We start from the raw sequence: 19,377 nt of genomic DNA, 5'->3' as shown, positions 1-19,377 counted from the left end.
ATTATGTTAGCCTATAATTTGGGTGTTCGACTATGTTTCCTTGAGATTGACACATGTCACTTTTTTCGAAAAATATCCTACATAGAGTTCATCCCCCATCATCATTGAATTACTGGTCTTATTGAAAACAGGTTTACCATTTAAAAATTCAAAGAAGAAAAATAATGTCTTCAACCAATTATTGAAAATTCTTGATATTTCTACTCAAAAATATATAATCTCCGTACTTCAATAGTTCTACCTTGTTTTTTAGGTTTGAAGGCTGAATGAAATATAATTTTAAATTTAGTAAGGATATAATCTACACTCTTGATAAGGCCAAAGTTGAGGGATATGCCATTAGTTTTGAAACATGGGTATATTAAATATTAACAAATACGTGGAGGGCCATGTCAAAATCACCGATTTTTTCCAATTTCTTTGAAAAAGCTAGTCAACCTAGCTGGAGAACATTTATATTTTGATCATTTAAAGATGACTGAGATATCATTGCAATTTAAGGTAATCTATAATTATATGGCTCTACTTTTTCATGTGTTCATATATGTGTTGGACACAACTGACCTATGCTCCATGGGCTTTGGCTCGTCCAAATTGTATCAAACGAATGGCTAAGCATTTGGATTTAGTGGGCACTTGCACTATGTTTGGATAGAGCTTCTTGAAGACTTTTGCTCCTATAGGGAGCTAGCAAATGTTTGGATAGTCAAAAATATCATTGGCCATATCACTCCCCCCTTCTTGTTGAGTTTAGTCCACATTAGATACAAATAGTCCTGTCATTTTCCTTATAAGCTTTTGGGTCTCTCTACTTATTGTCAATTGGTTATGAGTTGGACTCCCAAATTTATCATGATATCAGAGTGGGTTTTTCTCTCCTCTTTGTCACCCAATTCATATCTCCACATACTTTCACCCAGTCCAGCTCACACATGGGGAGGCATGTTGAGTTTAGTCCCACATCGGGCACAAATTATCTTGTCTCTCTCCTTATAAGTTCCTAGGTCTCTCCACTCATTGCAGACCCCCAAATTTATCACTTCCCCCTTCTATCAAATTATAGTCTTTACTAATTAATGTTGAAATATGATTTGTATCGTGAATATGTAGGGATGTCAATAATCCAGTACTAAACAAATCTCAAATTCTATTTTTTTATTGGTAAGCTTGTTTTTAATAAGTTTAGTAACTTGGTGTTGACAGGTTTGAACTCATGTTTCTTATATCATCATCCAAAGACTTTACTAACTAAACTAATTGACAATTGTAACAAACCTCAAACTCTTAATCGCAAATCTAGTAGGTTAGATCAAATAAAAATACTTCTAAACAAGTCCAACTTATAAGTATCTGGGTATAATCCATAAGTTTTCTTATACTTGGGTATCATTAGGTTTGCTCTCTAGTTGGTCTCAAGTTCGAATCCCACTAACTATATTATTGTGGTGGCCACGCACTGACTTGGACCAAGTAGGCACTAGCCATGGCCTAGGTGCAGGGCATAGGGACTAGTTAGAATGCGTGTAAGCTGGCACGGATACCCTTCATTATATATATATATATATATATATATATATATATATATCCTGTTTATATAAAATTATATGATAAAGTTATCAGATTGGTCAAGCTACCAATGACTCTATCTCCCAAGATCGGCTCGAGCTTGAGCCAAACTCTAACATAGATCATACCTCGCTTGATCCGACCCAATAACAAATGGGCTTATCAATACTTCCAAAACCCGATCCACAATGGGTCAGGTCAAAGTTAGGCAATTAACAATCTTAGGTTTCCAACATCATTCTATCAAATTTCGAAAAATGATCATTAGAGTTTATAATATTGCTGGGAAGGACATACTTTCCAATAAAATATTATTTTAGGTAAAGACGAGTTTACAGTGGGGGCACTTACCCTCACAATTTTTATAATATTGTTGGGAAGCACATACTTTCCAATAAAATATTATTTTAGGCAAAGACAAGTCTACAGTGGGGGCACTTACCCTCACAATTAATTAATAAATAAATAAATTAATTATTCATTTATTTTTCATTATTAGGATTTCTATGCTACTACAACCGATAATAATGGCGAAAAATAAAATTCAACTAATATTGACAATTTTGAAACATGGGTATATTAAATATTAACAAATACGTGGAGGGGCGTGTCTAAAAATTATGCCAACTGTCCGCCTTAACCAAACTCCATTCTCTACTCCAGACTGATACTAGAAGTAATGAAGTGTAGACACCCACACTGCTCACACTATAATATGATTGGGAGGTGTTCGGCGTTCGGCGTCAGGCTAAATATCATACGTTTTAACAAACGAAATAAGATTGTTGGATAAGACATAGATGAATAGCGCAGATGAGTTCAATTTAACAAAAACGTGTTAACTTAAATTTGTAAAATTGCAAATACCTCGCTGCAAATGCCTTTTGTTAATTTGACCCTCTCTCTCTATACTCTACAAACACAGACAATTCTGTCTCTCTCCTGTGCTCCAACTCTCTCGCTGCTACTCTCTCTCTCTCTCTTTCTCTCTTGTTGCAATTCTCTGTCTATCGAAAGGTTTATTGATCTATTGAACGTCATCCGTTGATCTTCCAGACTTATCGTCACACACATGGGAAAATGTTGTTCGGATTCGTTGATTTCATGGAGGATTTGCTCGAAGAGGAGAAATCGATTATGGATTCTATGGAGAAAGATAGGGTTACTAAAGTTCGTAAGTTACTCATGATGTTTGCGAAGAAACGGATTCCTCTCAACAAGATTTATCGTTGTAGGCTTTTATTTGGGATTTCGAAAGATTTCAGAGATAAGGTTTCCAAATATCTCAATTATTTCAGGATTGTAGTTGAAGATGATAGTAAGAGAATACTGGAACTTGTTAATTGAGATCCTACGTTAGTTGTGAGTACGCTCGAAAGGGATTTCATTGTAGATGAAGAGAGAGTTAAGAAAGCTTTTAAATTTCCTATAAATCATGGGAAATCTTTGGATTTAGATGAAGAAGATTTAAGGAAACTGAATTTTCTCAACATGTTTCCACTTGTTTGACCCTATTCGGATGGGTCGGACTTGAAGCTTTGGTCTGTGGAAGCAGAGAAGTATAGAGTTGGAGTGTTGCATGAGTTCAAGGAGGAATTTAGTCTCACTAAGCACACTTACCAGATGCTTTTGAAGCAACCAAGAATGTTTTATTTGGCTGGAACAGAGATGAACTGAGCTGTGTTCTTGAGGGATGCTTATGGTGATGATAGGGTCTTGATGGAGAAGGACCCACAAGTAGTCCTCAATGAGAAGATGCATCGATATGCCAAGATGAAGGAAGTGGAAAGTGAAGGTGTAACCAACATTGAAAGATTGAATTATTGAATCTCTTTTTGATGATCGACTTAAAAATATGGTGTATGTCAGGTAAAGGAAAATTATTGTTCATTGAGTTTTATGACCAGTGTTTCTATATCCTTAAAAAAAGAGTGTGTAGGAGCATGCGGTGGATTCAAACATCTTTCTAATAAAAAAAGAAAATGAAAGTTGTAGAGAGAGAGAGAGAGAGAAAGGGAATAGCAGCGAGAGAGTTGGAGTGCGAGAGAGAGAGAGAGTTGGAGTGCGAGAGAGAGAAGGTCGAATTAACAAAAGACTTTGCAGGGAAGTATTTGCAATTTTACAAATGCAAGTTAACACGTTTCTATTAAATTGAACTCATCTGTGCCGTTCATCTACATCTTATCCAACGGTCCCATTTCGTTTGTTAAAACGTATGATATTTAGCCTGACGTGGAACACCTCCCAATATGATTAACTTGGGAAAACTTTGATTGGGACAATATAGAATCCTGAGTCTACTTTATTTAGTTATTTTTTTTATTGGGCTGACTTGTTTTAATTATCCCCCCATCACTGCAATTTAAGGTGTCTCATATGATGAGATGAGTTACACTTCAACGAAGAGTAGCAAGTGTGGACAGTGGAGGAGTTAGGATTTTACTAAGTGAGAGTGAAATTTTTTTGTAAGGGCAACTAAAATTGTAATTTCCATTTTGTGGGAGTAATTAGGAGTATAAAAGAATTTTGTAGGGGTAATATAAGAGTGAATTTTTATTTTTTTTGTGCGGGTAATAACGACAGATTTCTTTATCCATCACTATTATTTATCGCAATAGCTCATTGTTCACTAATCGGTTTGAAAATTCTTATGGGAGGAAGTGTTCCCATTGCCCCGACTCTAAATCCGTCCAAGTGTGGATGACCTTTTTGTATATAGATCTATTAAGACATGTATTAAGAGTATGTTTGATTACACATGAAAAATAGAATGTATAGTCATTTTCTATGAAAAAAGTAAGTGGGTGTTTGTTTTCGATTTTTAATGCGCTTTTTTGCGTTTTTGCGTCGAAAATCTGCGTCTCACCTCAAAATTACCGTTTGGTAATTTCGCGTTAAAAAATCACGGTTTGAAAAGCAAATAGGAAAAGCTGCTGAAAGGAGCTTTTACATTCGCGTTTGCGGGTGAATTTAACACCGAAAAACCGCTCACGTTGAAAGACCGAAACACCCCTCTCTTCTTTGCTTATCTTCTTCCCTTCTCTGCGACAGAACCACAACAACTCAACAGATCAGATCTGTTCTCCATCGCTATCTCTTCTTCTCAACAGATCACATCTGATCTCCATCGCTATCTTCTTCTTCTCGACAACACGCAGCTGTTCTTCGGCCATACATTTGTTTTCTCGTTCCCTTCTCTGTCGAAGAACTACACACAGCAGATCTAATTTTTTTCGCACACAGTAGCTCGGTTTTTACTCGACAGATCACAGATCTGTTCTTCTCCTCATATCTTTTTCTCGAAAATTCCTCAAATAACCACTGATCCTCTCTCTCTCTTTCTCTTTCTCTCTCTCTGTTGACAGCACGAAGCTGTTCTTGTCGATAGGACCTCAGACATCTCTCTAGATCTTCATCTCAACTGAATCTTACATACCACAGCCCTCTAGAAGAAGAATCCAACTGTCGATTCGAAATTCCAAGTCAGGAATCTTCAATTTCTCTGTCAAAACAGTGATCGACCCCTTTCTATCAAGCTCTTTATCTGTCTTTTTCTCTCTACAGAGGTAGTTTTCTTCTCACTTTATTCATGTTCTATGTGTTATATTTTTTTTTTTTTTTTTTCTTCTATTTATTTGTTGTCGGTAGAATGTTTGTTGATGATCACTAAACTTGAAAATTGCAATTGGGTTTATTTTCTCAATTTAAGGGTATTTGTAGTTAGATTTTGGTTGTTTTGATTTGAGAGATTCAGATGAACTTGTTTTTGTTGAGTTTTCTCTCTGTTTCTTTGTTTCATTGTTTAGGGAAATATGTTATGTTCTTCAATTTATACTAATCTGTTTTTAGGTATATATTGTTCTGATTTTTTAGAGACTCCATTATAAATAAATATGGGTATTTGTCGGAATTGCAGATTCTAAGAAATATAGGAGTTTTATGGGTTGAAATAAGGGAGTTTTTATTTGGGTTTTTTTCTGATTTTTTTTTTTTTGGAATTTTTTTCTTTTGCATTTTGAAAAATTGATGTAGTTGGTTATGTTCTTGGTATTGTAGAAGTTGAATTTCCTTTAAAAAGTTATAAAGTAATAGTAGTTTTTTGTTTGTTATTTATTTTCTGGGATTTAATAGTCTTCTAAAATTGATTCTATAATGAAGTTTATCGGTCAAGTTCTATCTCATGTGAGTAGGATTCATGTTATGTTTTTTATAATAGTCTTTTGGGATTTTTATCTTATTTAGCAAGTCAAGGTAGTCATTGGTATGGATGTCCTAATTTTAGGGTCTACGTGATTATAGTTTTGTTATTTAAGTAAATTTCATAATTTTTTTTTTTTATCAATTTGGTTCGATTTTTCTAACCATCTAAAGTTTGAATATTTGAATCATGAATGCTTTTCTTTATCTTACACACGCACACACACACATCAATTACTGTACTCTGTACAGTCAAAGATTGAGAACACAGGAATCCCTCACCGTGGGACTGAGAACTGTGCGTTCTTCCGGCTATCTATAGGATAGCCTGACATTGCCTCCTGGTTTCTCTCTTTGATTATACATTGTGCAAAAATCAAAATATATATGGGATCCATCACCGTGGGACTGAAAACAATATTTTTATTGCTCTTACTTATTTCGTTCTTTTTTTTGTGTGTGAACTAAAGATTTTACAAAAGATTGATGATGAGATTGAAGTAGAATATGACATGTTTTGTTCTATGCACTACTGTTGTTATTACCATTGACAGATGGAAGATAACAATTCAAAAAGTGCGAAAGCAGATTGGACACCCAAACAACATGAAGTTTGGGTCGAGATATGCTATGAATTAGTTAAAAAGGGGAGGAGACCACATAAAGTACTTGATAAGATCGGATATGAAACATTGATGAAAGAGTTTAAAATGATAACTAGCGTTTACTATGATAGAGGGCAAATGAAAAATAAGTGGGATAGACAAAAAGGACTTTGGGGACGTTGGAATAAGATTTGCACAAATACTGGCGTCTCTTATAATGTTGAGACGGGTATATTAGATGCAAGTGAGGATTGGTGGGATGGGTGGTTAGAGGTATATATTTTTTTTACTTATTTATTTCACTTATTTAAATTTTTTTTATTTCTTTTATATATAATTTAGAATTTTTATTTTTTAAAGCATCATCCAAAAGATGCAATATTTCGATCGAAGCCTTTGATGTTTGCGAAGCAATTAGATGTAATCTTTGGAAGCACATATGCTACTGGTAGCCGGATGTGGTCGCCTATATCTGGTACAATGCCATCTACATCAGTAAACCAACCAGATAATCTTGGGGATGATCTAGAAGATGTCATGGAGACCTTGCCTCCAGAGTCTCAGACACCTCTAGACTTTACTCTTGATGATGCTGATGAGTTAGGGGATGATGCTACCGCTACTGTACCCCCACCCACAGATCCTGTTCGACGCAGAAGTGGCGATACTCTACAATTTCAGGGTCGTAGGCAAAAGATGACTCCTGCTATGCTAATTAGCCAATCATTGGTGAAGCTCGTAGATGCAGTTAACAATCAGACATCTGCTTCTATCAATCAGTCATCTGTTAAGAAAGGTACTATTCAAGAGTCAATCGACCTCTTAGACCAGCTAACAGAGATAACCCCCAACAGTGATCTCTATCATTTTGCGTTAAAGATGTTTATGAAAAACAAGCAATTCAGAGAGATTTTTTGTGGGTTACGATCAACAGATATTCGTCTTAGGTGGTTGGAGAGCGAGATGACTGATTATCTGGCTGGGAGAGATTGTTAGATATTTTTTCATGTTATTTTTATATTTATGTCGGTTTGATGATGCACCTATAGGGTGCAATATACATTGGTTACTTTTTGCACTAATATGATGTAATATACTATGTTAGATGGATATGTTAATTTTTGTTAAACATATATTATATTTTCCTATAAATGGATATTATTTGCACTATTGGATGTTTATTGTGATTAATATTGTAGATAATGAGTTTTGTTGTATGTGGTGGATATCATTTTATTATGTATTGTAAGTTGGGTGTATATACAACTAATATGGATCCATAAACAGGTCAAATGGATTCAGATGTTGATAGCATCAATACTGTTGATACTGCTGATACCATGGATTCAAATGATGATACCAATAATACTGTTGGGTCAAGTGTTTTAAATTTAGGCACGAGAGGAGCCATCCTAGGTTCTTTATTTTATTGTGCGAATGTCTTAGATAGGGAGGAACATAGTAATTGTCCGTTCAAGGGGATTGATTTTGTGCGAAAAACACTGAATGATAATACAATGTGCCACGCATTGTTTAGAATGGAAAGTCATGTATTTGTGAATCTATGTTCTATTCTTGAGGAACGGGGTCTGCTAAAGATGCAACGATATATTACTATTCAGGAACAAGTAGCGATGTTCCTATTGATAATAGGACATAATCAAGGACAAAGAGTAATTGCGGATCGTTTTGTTCATTCACTTGAAACGGTTAGCAAGTATTTCAACATAGTTCTTTTGGCGATTGTGAACTTGTCAATGTCCTTGATTGTACCTCCCGACCTCAATGAAGTCTCTCCGCACATCCGTAACAATCCTCGTTTTTGGCCATATTTTAAGGTAATTTCTCATATACATACACTTTAAATATATTTGTTTTATTAATGTTTATAGATTAATATAATTAAAAAATATGTAGGGTTGTATTGGAGCGATAGACGGAACACATATTAGTGCATTTGTACCAATAGCAGACCAAATGCAATATCGAGGACATAAGGGATTCACGCAAAATATAATGGCAACATGTTCGTTTGACATGTTGTTCACTCATGTGGTGGTTGGTTGGGAAAAATCGGCTAATGATTCACGGGTTTTCCTTGAGACATTGAATACTCCCAATTTAAATTTTCCATATCCTCCACCAGGTCTGTATTTAAAAGTTTGTCAATTATATATATTTATATTCAAGATTAGGCAATATAAATTTTTGTTGGATAATAGGTAAATACTATCTGGTAGATGCTGGGTATCCGCTCATGGAAGGTTATCTCGCACCTTACCGAGGTGTTCGATACCATCTACAAGACTATCGGAGGTCACGGGCAAATGGTCGACAAGAAATGTTCAATCATTTACATTCTTCACTTCGGAATGTGATCGAATGAACCTTTGGGGTTTTGAAGGCAAAATGGCCTATCTTGAAGATGATGCGTTCCTATAATTTGGACAAACAACGAAACATTGTCGTGGCCTGCATGGCATTGCACAATTTTATCAGAAAACATGCAATTGTCGATGAAGAATTTATTCGATTCGAGGAAGAAGGGGCAATGGAAGAGGAAGAAAACAGGATTATTGATCAAGAGTATCCAGATCCCCCATCAGTAGGTTGTCAGAGTCAACAAATAATGAAAATGCATAGGGATTCAATAGCTGATGCCATTTTTACTGGCAATCATTGATGCATTTTCATATTAATTTTTTTTTACTTTGTATTGTAATTATAAATACTGTTCTTCGATGTTGGAATAAAGATTATAATATTTTTAATTATATTTTGAAGATTCTATGCTTATTTATTTATGTTCTTTGTGTATGGTGAATAGCATTGATGGTAAATTATACGCATCCACCATGTTGTTCATGTGGTCGAGTGATGACATTAATCACAGCTAAAACAAAAGAAAATTATGGGAGGATGTTTTATAGGTGTCCATCTTGGCAGGTAATATGATATTGATATTAATATTGGGTGCATATTTATATTTGGTTAGACTGATATTAATTCATGTGTTATTTTACTTTATAGAGACATGCAGGGTCTTTTGTGTGGGCAGATGAAGTTGACATCATCAATGATAATGTTCCTTAAGATAAAGTAACAGAGTCAAATAAGAAGAATGAAAAATATATTTTGTATGCATTTGTTGGATGTATATTTTTCATGTTTTTATTTATTTCAATTTTACTTATTATATTAACTATGATTATTATGTTTAAATGATGTCGGAATGTAAATTAGAAGTTATGTGGATGTGTTATGTATATATGATGTGATGTGGATATGTTATGTATATATGATGTAATGTGAATGTTGAATTGCGTATTATGCAGGTATTTTGTTTATCAGGAAAATTTCATATGTCCATTTTTAAGAGGAGATGCTGCCGAAATTTCTGTAGAATTATAAAATTTTCTATAATTTTTTTTTAAATTTTAAATATTTTAAAATTAATAAAATTATTTTTAAAAGTTTTTATATAATTTTATTATATTTATATATATTTAGTGTAATTATATATTTATAAAGGTATTCTGGTAATTTTTTATGCATTTTGAGTGTTCCATCAACCTTAAGGGTATTCTGGTCATTTTACCCTAAACAACAGATTCTATAAGCTGTATCAAACAATAATTACCAGATTCTGGTCAACAGCACAGCACTTTCACGAAGCTGTAACAAACAAGCTTTTCAGTGTTTCAGCTTCTGACAGCAGATTCTGACAGCAGAAGCTGACAGCAGATTCAGGCAGCTGAATCAAACGGGGCCTAAATTTTCCTATATTGGATTGATTTTTTAGATGGAAACTAATTTTCCACCGTCTTCAAAAATTCAAACAATGATTTTATTTTTTCATCTATAGATGATTTTAAAACTCGTTCAAGACCAAGACGTATCGCCCTAATTAACTCAGTATCGGAACTGAACAAGACCATCTCACAAGTCACTTTTTTGATTTTTTAAACGAGACGTCTCAAATGTATCGGAAAACTCGTCCGAGACGACTCGGTATCTGACCTGGACGAGACGAGACGGAAAATCGAGTTTTAAAGCATTCTCTACCAAATACCAATCATGGTTTTTAAATTCATTTGAGACCGAGACGTATCGCCCGAGTTAACTTGGTATTAGAGTTGAATGAGACCAACTCACAAAGTTATTTTTTGATCGAGTTTTACGTTCAATTTTTTGAGTTATCTCACAAGACATCTCAAACGTATCGGAAAACTCGTCCGAGACGACTCGGTATAGGAGCTGAACGAGACGTGAAGCGATACCGAGTTTAAAAACCATTGGGATAATATAATTCACCCCAATTTTTTTTAATCCCCAAATCATCTTCTTCCCCACCACCAAAGCCACCTTCACAGTCACCCTCTTCGTCGCCACCATAACCGTCATCGCTCACTTCCCTTCTACGATCTCTCTTATTTTCTGTACGACAGGCCAACCGGCGACTGCAACGACACCACCACACGAACGTCTTTGAAAGAATCTCTAAACCAGATCAGATCTACTCGTAAGTCGTAACCTTATTTCTCCCTCAATTTCTAAGATCGATTGGAAGGAATAAAATCTCTCTTAAATCTCTAATAAAATAAGACCCTCAAACAATCTTGGCCATTCAGACGACAAGGGTTTTCGATTTCGATTGATAGTTTCTGAAAATGGGGGTCGACTTGTTCGGCGATTTAGACGATAATGAAGACATTTCGAAGATCGAAATCAATGAAGATTTCGTTCGGCGATACGAGCACAACAAGAAACGAGAGGAGTTGCAGAGATTGGACGAGCTGAAGAAGAGAGGACTCGTCGCAGACTCCGAAGAAAACTCTTCTTCCGAATCTGATATTGGAGACGATGAGGAGGAGTTGATTGGTTCTGGTAAAAGTGATTTACGGTTCTTAGATGCTCTAGTTAGGGTTAAGAAGAATGATCCAATAGTTAATCGAAAAGATGCGAAATTCTTTGATTCTGAATCTGAATCTGAAGAAGAAAACGATAAGAAGCGTAGATCAGTTAAGGTGAAGCCAATGTATTTGAAGGATGTTGTCGCGAAGCAATTGATGGAAGAAGGACCTGAATTTGAAGAGCAGGAATTGAAATCGGGTGTAAAGAACTATTTTGAAGAACAAGATGAGCTTCGACAGGATTTCTTGAAAGCTGTGGACGAGGCTTTTGATGGTGATGATGATGGAGATTTGCTGATAGAGAACAAGAAAATTAACGGTGGTGATGTGGAGGGGGACGAGGATACCCGTGAAGTACAAAAGAGGTTGGATGAGTATTTTGGTGGGGATGAGAATTTGGATGAGAACGAGAAGTTTTTGAAGAATTTTTTCTTGAACAAAATGTGGATCGACAAAGATAAGGGCAATAAGCCTTCAGGTGAGGATTTTTATGGTATTTCGGACGACGAGGAAGCGATAGAGAAGCAAGAGAAATACGAGTCGGAGTATAATTTCCGGTTTGAAGAGAACGTTGGGGATCGGGTGTTGGGTCATTCTCGGTTCACGGAGGGGTCAGTACGGAAGAAAACAAATGCCCGTAAACTGCAACGGAAGAGTAAGGAGGAGAGGATGTCTCAAGCAGAATTTGAGAGAAAAGAAGAGCTGAAACACATGAAGAATTTAAAGAAGAATGAGATATTGGAGAAGCTTGAGAAAATACGGGCTATTGCAGGTATAACGGATGGCGGAGCTTGCATGCTGAATGAAGATGATTTAGAGGACGATTTTGATCCCGAGGAGTATGATCAGAAGATGAAGGAAGCATTTGATGTGGATTACTATGATGCAAAGGATGCAGACCCTGGTTTTTGCAGCAATGGCGATGAAGGTGGTGATGATGATGATGATCTTGAAAAACCTGATTTTGATAAAGAAGATGAATTGCTTGGGCTTCCGAAAGATTGGGATGTGTGTGGGTCTGGGTCTGGGGATGGGTTCTCAGCGGCTAGAGAGAAAATCTTAAAACGCAAGGCAAATGGAAAGGATATTGACCTCTCGGATGACAGCGAAGAAAATGAGGAAGAGTTGCCCAAAGAGGGTAAAAGAAAGAGGAAGCGTAAAATCCCACTTTTGGAGAAGGTTGCACTTGATAATAACTTTGATGAGTACTATAAGTTGGATTATGAAGATACAATAGGAGACCTAAAAACGCGGTTCAAGTATACGTCAGTTTCGTCTGAAAGATATGGGTTGAGTGCTTCCGAGATTTTAATGATGGACGACAAGGAGTTGAATCAATATGTTTCTTTGAAAAAAATCGCTCCTTATAGGGAAAATGAATGGAAGGTACATAAGCTCAAGAGGTACAACCAGAAAATGAAGAATAAGTTAGTTGCCCAAAACCAAAAAACTGGTAAGAAGCATAGCTTGAAGGGCTATGGCCATTCAACAACATTGGTAACAGGTGCTGCGGAGCAAAGGAAAGCCCAATTGGACGAATTGAATGGTGAAACGGGTACGGTGTCTAAGCGAAGTAGGAGAAGACACCGTCAGGCAGAACTTAAAATATCACAATTGAGACTCATGAAATATGGAAAGATTCCCACCAAATCCAAAAATAAGAAAAAGAACTGATGTAAGTGGTGGTTCAGGCGCATCCAGTAGAGGTAATTACTATAATGAACTTATATTCTTTGTCAATTGTCATTTTTATTGATTTTGTTTTCCTTTTGGATTGATCCTTGTTTGAGATATCATATGTGCTTGGAATTGTTGCTGAAAAAATATTACAAGTTTGAAGCATCTGAGGGGCTTCAGGATTACCAAACTGTTTTGCTTTCCCATATATTTATGCTTTTGCCGTAACTATAGAGCTGGGTCCTTCTTGGAAGTAATCAATATATATTGTTTTGTTTTAATGACGGAGTCTTCTCATCGATTTTTCTCTTCTTTTGTGCTATGAAACATTTTTTTAACCTTTTAGTTTTTCTTTTTTGTGCATGCGTGAGTGAGTGAAAGAAATAATATCAAAAAGCTTGTTGAGATAACCAACACAAGAAAAGAAGAGAACTCTCCCGAATACCACCGACAAGCTAAACACCCGTTGAAAGATTACAAATTCTATCCCATCTAAACATAAAATCTTCAAAGAATACCCCTCTAAGCTCCTTAAAAATTTTACACCAGAAGAAAAGCAAATACAAGATAGAATTAATGATCTCTTCTATGGAGCACATCTTATCCTAAAAAATTCTCCCATTTCACTCCTTCCAAATCCCCCAGACAATAGCGAAGGAGCAAAACTCCAGCGTTTATATTTCTACTATGGTTGAGAGCCATAGAATTCCAAACCACCCCCCCACACCACCCCCCCCCCCCCCCCCCCCCCCCCCCCCCCAACCACCACCACATGCACTCTCAACCCCAAGAAAAAAAAAAACAATTGAGATCTGCTCATCCAATTCTTCCCTTTTCTTCTTCCTCTCTTGCTTCACTTGTTGCTGCATCTTCTCTTTCGGAACCCCACTTTAGCTGATCTTCGATTCTTCTTCGTCTCCTTCGTCCCTATCTCAACTCAACTGTCCTACCATGAGATATTAGTACTGTTTTCCAAACCAAAAACTTCTTGTACTATCGTTTCATTCTATTTTATGAAATCTACACTATTATAAGGTTACATGTTCGTAAAATTTACTTTATTTATATCATTTTAGAGAAACTCTTATGTCAAGAATGATCTCCCTGCCCATGTGATACATACAGCTTACAAAAGGGAGAATGGGAACTATCATGAGATGGGTCCTTCCAAGGAGTTCTATCTTTGACTCAATAGGACTACACAAGTAAGTAATAATTGGTTGTAAAAGAACGAGTACCAGTTAGAATACAGTTGTTTCCATAATCATTGAAGAACTTTGTGGCAAAGTTCGCCTCTAAAACCTGTTTTGCTCCAGATTATTTATGGTTTTTTGTGAGTTGCCATTACGTGGCCACTTAAATATGTAACGTAAATTGCAGGTGAAATGCAATGAAACTGAAAATATTGCCATGTTATTTACAGTACAATTTTATACTATTTGTATATTTATGCTGACAAAACAAACAAGGAAATTAAAGTAAGCATTTAGTACTACAGAACGTGAAGAACTATTGAAGTAGAAGTACACATCCATGCAGTATCTTGTACTACTCCATCAATGTCATATTCTTGTTGATATACGTACACTGTGCATATTGAAGTATCTGGGTATCCTAGGCTAATGTAATTGCTTAAGGGTTTGAGATCTACCACAGAATGGGTTTAGAGACACTAGAGAAAAAATAAATCTGTGACTGCATATCCAATGATGGCTTTTCTAACTTTATGATGGGTCTGACTTCCTGTTTTTGTTATCCAAAAGAATGTGATAGATTCAATGATTTTTACTCATTCTTATCACAGAACTCTACTTTTGACCTCACAGATCCTCTTGAATTGTATGTTCCGATCATCCTGGATGTGTACCAAGTTTCTTCATGCTTGTCAACATGGATGCTACTGTCTTTGTGAGTCCACTCAATATAAAATTAAATAAATCAGAAATAGTGTGTTCTTACTTGCTTTTCTGTGTTTATGAATAATTGTTTTTATGATGGTAAGTCAGTGAATTCTGTTAAGTAGAAGAGTTTACGTGTCTTGAAAAGTTTGAAAGCCCCCTTTTGAAAATATTTGTTTGGATAAAATATATTGATCTCCTGAAATTAATTGACTGAGAAGCATATGAGGGCCTGGCGGGACGTGTCATGGGCCAAGTCTTATTAACTTGTGTTGGACTAGTTCATATGATGATAGCTGTTGAAAGTTGAAATGGAGATTCTTGTGTTATGGATTTTAGTGAAGCTCATGCACCTTTACTGATCTATTATTTGGGTTGAAGATGATAACTTGAATTTGACTTTCAAGGAATTACTTAAACGTTGACGCTTCAGCCCTTTGTTACATGCACCATATTGCCAGGTTGAAGGATAAATGCAAGAAGCTGATGTACTAGGAACTGATATGGAAAAGTTTTGTTCTATATCATTCATTTCTGAAACTTGCCTATTGGATGGGTAACGGGTGTCTTTTTTATTTTATTTTATATAGGTATAGGATTAGTGATTAGCTATGAAGTCTTTGTATTTGTGACGAACGTTTTCAAACATGAAGGGATGGGAGTGGTGCACTTCCCACCTGTAAGACTTCTTGTCAAACTTGGCTTTAATGACTTCTCTGCAGGCTATTGTGATTAGAGCCAAATTGCCACAGCTGCTTCCTGAAAAGTGGATTGTCCATAATCCTCAATCTTTGTAATATATTTTGCAATGTATCACAATTTTTGAAGGGTGACATATTGCAAACTGAAACTGTTTGCTTACTATATTTTGCTAAATGCTTGGCTTGCAATTGTAGCAAAGAATGTAGCCACGAATCTTGTCTCGACAATAGGCTAATGGAATACTTTGCGCTAGGGTAATATTTTCCATCAGTGTTTTAGCAAGGTTTAATACACGCAATTACATGTTTAGGGGAATGTTGTCAATTGTCATTGTTGTGCGACTGTGACCCACAAATAATATTAAAAGATGTTTGAAATAACGTGTTCCAGAATGTTATTTGAATGAACATTCTAACTTGAATAGCTGAAATAACAATGATAAATAATTCCCATTATTTTCAGGAAAAAAAAGCTAAGTAATGCTGTTATTTAAGTTGAAACTTTTTATTCCTTGACAACTGAACTGCCTAAATAACATCGTTAAATAACATCATCGTGGTGGTGGTGGTTTTCGAAAATAACACAGTTATGAAAAATTAAACATTGCATGTGAGTCGTCAGTTTTTTACATTTTTCATGTCCTTCTAGAAAGCACTTTCCACTATTTCTCTTTGTATTAATTTAAGCTCTGTTGTCAATAATGCTAGTGAAACTAACCAGAATTTGAACTTGTGACATTTTTTGTTGTCATAATTTATTGCAGCTTGAGTGAATATGTACCGCAGGGCCAACCAACTGCATCAAGACACAGAATGGTGCGCCGAATTGCCTGTGCTTAATAGACAAGAAGAATCAACAACTAAGATATAGATGTGAACCTGTGTTGATATCTTGAGAACGATATCAGTAACCTTTCCTTCTGCCCTTCCTAGAGATCCGGAGCAGGTGCATTTCGTAAAAAAAACTATTTTTGTGTGTTTATGCTGATTACTCACTCATCCAATGAAGTGGGTGACAATGGGGATTTTAATTAGAGAGATCCAAGAAACCGGTTTATTTAATCCTCATAAATGCAGCTTTAAGTAGTAAAACTCAAGGTGAACTACTTTGAAAATCCACTTTTGTGATGTTCGTAGTGTGTTTGTAGATCTAGTTCTGGAAAATTTTTGGAGTGTCTGTTTTATCAAATTTTTTTTTCTGATCAGGCACTTCATGTGGGGTCAAATGACCTATCCTCTCTCTCTCTCTTTCCACGCTTCACCACCTCTTGAATGGATCACATAAATTATTGGAGAATCTTAACCATCTGAAATAGAGCTAAAATTAGTCAGGAAAGTAGACTCTTACCTTCCCTAACCTCATCGAGGATTTGAACCACATTAGTACACAAATCACTAATACAAAATTCCCTAGATTCACAACAACTACTTAGACTAGCCTAGCATTCTGCTGCTCTGTTAATTTCTCTAAGTACACTTGTAAACAGGATAGAAGAAAACCTTGACATTAAACTTTTGATTCGGTAATGGTGCTTCTCTCTTGACAGGGAATGGTGAAGGTCCCACTGATTGCCATCAAGTTCACATATCCAATTTTGCTCTTTACATCTTCAGTTTCTGACAGCTACACCGAAAGGCGTCTCTGCAATTTTATTCTTAAGAAGTGTGGTACGAAAAACTACCAACAAGAAGTATAAAATTGCCATCAGATCCAATGGTTAAAAATCTTTGATCAAAGCTGATTTTGGTTGTTTTAAAGTCTACAAAAGGATGGGCTTTGAACTCAAAAGATTTTATGTAATCCCAGTAACCAAGTTAGGGTTCTACAATTGTTGGGCTGGGAGTTCAGTTTAGTTTAATTCAAATAGAATTAGAAAAAAATTTCCATTAAATTCAAGGAATTCTGCAAATGGGTTTCTTATAAAAAATACATCATCTTCGATCTCTCTCTCCCCCCCCCCCCCCAAAACAAAAAAGCCCTATCTTGTTCTTGAGATTTGAAGCAAATAGAATTTTGAGACTGAAGGGTTAATATTTTACCCTAGATGTTGAAGCTAATCTATTTCTAAGAAAAAAAAATTAAGATTCTTATTTTGAAATTAAAAAAAAGTTTAATAAGATTTAGTAATTAGGATTAATCAGCAAATAAAGTAAGTGGTGCTGAATTTTTCTGAATTTTGTGATTGCTTTGAATTTTCCAAAGAAGAGGTAAAATGTTTACCTGAAATGTGGAGATTCTCTACAGAAATGGTTTTAACTTCCTCAAGGGAAGAATTGATCCAATAAAGAGAAATAAACAGAATTACTTAAAGTAAGAATAATGATGAATGCCCACGGTTTTGGTATGGGGAGACAAATGGAAGGAGGTGAGGGTGTGGCGTCAAATGGGGAGAGAGGTGAGGGAGTGGAGATAAATGGGGCATGTAATCAAAAGAAAATATAGGATTGTCAATGTTTTGTGGGGGCAATTACTAGCTCTGCCCTTGCTTCTTAGGAAGGTAACACATTGATGCTCCAAATCAGTGGATACTAGATGGTATGATCATGCTAGAGATCTCGAGGCATTGAATTAAAGTAAAAATAATGATGAATACTCACGATTTTGATATGTGATTGACGTGGCAAGGGCACATAATTGCACATCTTTTTCCTGTGTATTCCGATGAAAAAGATTTATAATGATACGTGATTGACGTGGCAAGGGCACATAATTGCACATCTTTTTCCTGTGTATTCCAATGAAAAAGATTTATAATTTTGTGCCCTTGCCACACCGGCCGCATACCAACACCGCCTGCATGCATTCATCATGACTTTTAAAGAAAAAGCCACGCACATTAATTGTTTAAAGAAAAAGCCACTCACATTAAGTGAATATATTTTTGTTAGGTGCGATGGGAGTGGTACTAGAAAGTAATCTTGGCGTAATATACAGCTTGCCACCCACCTTACCACCTTTGTTTCCTTTCATTACAAGGAATGCTTTCCAAGAATGAATCTCTGGTACTTGTGGGAGTTGGATTGCAACTCTACTGCCATTCTCTTTCTTGTACACGTGGTACAATATTTGGGTTCATCCATGTGACTAATACTTCTAACCGTCCAATTTTTTAGCACTTTTTCTCACAACGACCCCAAGCACATGATGCAAACTTTGTAGTCCAAACTACATTGTGATGCATTCTTTTCCCCATGAAATTTTCGCCCCACTATTAATGAACTTAAACACTAATAATAGATTGATTAATGATTTCTAATCATTGAATTTGAACATTTTTATTGAAACTAAGACTAGCATTTCAATGATCGTACTTCCTTGAACTACGAAATCCAATGACTATAAACCATCCATCCATATTGGCCACTAAATATGTATTGGTCAATGGTTGTGAAAGATTGCCATGTTACTTTCTCGTTCATGGTGTTGTTGCCTATCACCAATACACTAACTTACTAGCGCTATCAATGGATCGTGGATCATGTTTTGATTCAGGGGCGGATTTAAAGTGGGTGCACTTGCCCCCACAAGAATTTCAAAGTCTATGAATTAATGAGCTATTATGACAGATTTTAACGACGAATAAAAAAATCTATCACTGTTGCCCTCACAATTATTTTTTTCACTCTTAATTATCCCCACAATTTTTTTTTTTTTTTTAATCTTGGTTGCCCCCATAAGGGCAAAATCCTCGCTCCGCCCCTGTTCAGATTGGATCTGGATTCGGTCCGGATCAATCCGATGGGAGATTGAATAGGATATTAAATTGATCCGATGTGACTTTATCCAAAAGAAATGTTTGTTGTGTTGAACAATTGGTGA

The 19,377-nt window shown here is 35.8% G+C and overlaps 2 protein-coding genes and 1 pseudogene across 6 annotated transcripts; all 3 read left to right on the top strand.

The window, feature by feature from the left end:
- Positions 1 to 474: 474 nt before the first annotated feature.
- On the top strand, positions 475 to 3,415 carry LOC147411133 (protein WHAT'S THIS FACTOR 1 homolog, chloroplastic-like; annotated as a pseudogene).
- Positions 3,416 to 7,660: 4,245 nt separating this feature from the next.
- LOC147411132 (uncharacterized) lies at positions 7,661 to 9,461 on the top strand. Its single transcript, XM_086431627.1, has 5 exons — positions 7,661 to 8,077; positions 8,286 to 8,514; positions 8,591 to 8,691; positions 8,773 to 8,973; positions 9,399 to 9,461. Exons 1-5 carry the CDS (start codon positions 7,661 to 7,663, stop codon positions 9,459 to 9,461), a joined length of 1,011 nt encoding a protein of 336 aa, XP_086287753.1.
- A 1,244-nt stretch (positions 9,462 to 10,705) lies between these two features.
- On the top strand, positions 10,706 to 17,522 carry LOC147411131 (uncharacterized). 5 transcript variants are annotated; one of them, XR_015179074.1, is made up of 4 exons: positions 10,706 to 12,987; positions 14,785 to 14,866; positions 16,322 to 16,503; positions 17,105 to 17,522. XR_015179074.1 is itself a non-coding variant. In XM_086444850.1 (2 exons), the coding sequence occupies exon 1, from the start codon at positions 11,039 to 11,041 to the stop codon at positions 12,953 to 12,955; it is 1,917 nt and encodes a 638-aa protein (XP_086300976.1). In that variant the 5' UTR covers positions 10,706 to 11,038; the 3' UTR covers positions 12,956 to 12,987; positions 16,322 to 16,762. The 5 variants fall into 5 exon arrangements, 2 of the variants coding, with proteins under 2 accessions (XP_086300976.1, XP_086300990.1); XR_015179077.1 differs by lacking the exon at positions 17,105 to 17,522 and adding an exon at positions 14,084 to 14,163 and having other exon boundaries at positions 16,322 to 16,762; XR_015179072.1 differs by lacking the exon at positions 17,105 to 17,522 and having other exon boundaries at positions 16,322 to 16,762.
- The last annotated feature ends 1,855 nt before the right edge of the window (positions 17,523 to 19,377 follow it).

The sequence above is a fragment of the Akebia trifoliata genome, chromosome 1, assembly GCF_017979445.1.
Source record: "Akebia trifoliata isolate Shusen 1 chromosome 1, ASM1797944v1, whole genome shotgun sequence".
In the NCBI taxonomy this organism is placed as follows: Eukaryota; Viridiplantae; Streptophyta; class Magnoliopsida; order Ranunculales; family Lardizabalaceae; genus Akebia; species Akebia trifoliata.
This window is presented reverse-complemented; position numbering and strand designations above follow the sequence as displayed.

Excerpts from the sequence above, each read along its gene's own strand:
- LOC147411132 (XM_086431627.1), top strand. The coding sequence starts at position 7,661 with ATGGATTCAGATGTTGATAGCATCAATACTGTTGATACTGCTGATACC. Across the intron at positions 8,515-8,590 it reads TTTTCCATATCCTCCACCAG|GTAAATACTATCTGGTAGAT; the intron begins GTCTGTATTTAA and ends GTTGGATAATAG. Across the intron at positions 8,974-9,398 it reads AGTATCCAGATCCCCCATCA|AGACATGCAGGGTCTTTTGT; the intron begins GTAGGTTGTCAG and ends TTTACTTTATAG.
- LOC147411131 (XM_086444850.1), top strand. The coding sequence starts at position 11,039 with ATGGGGGTCGACTTGTTCGGCGATTTAGACGATAATGAAGACATTTCG.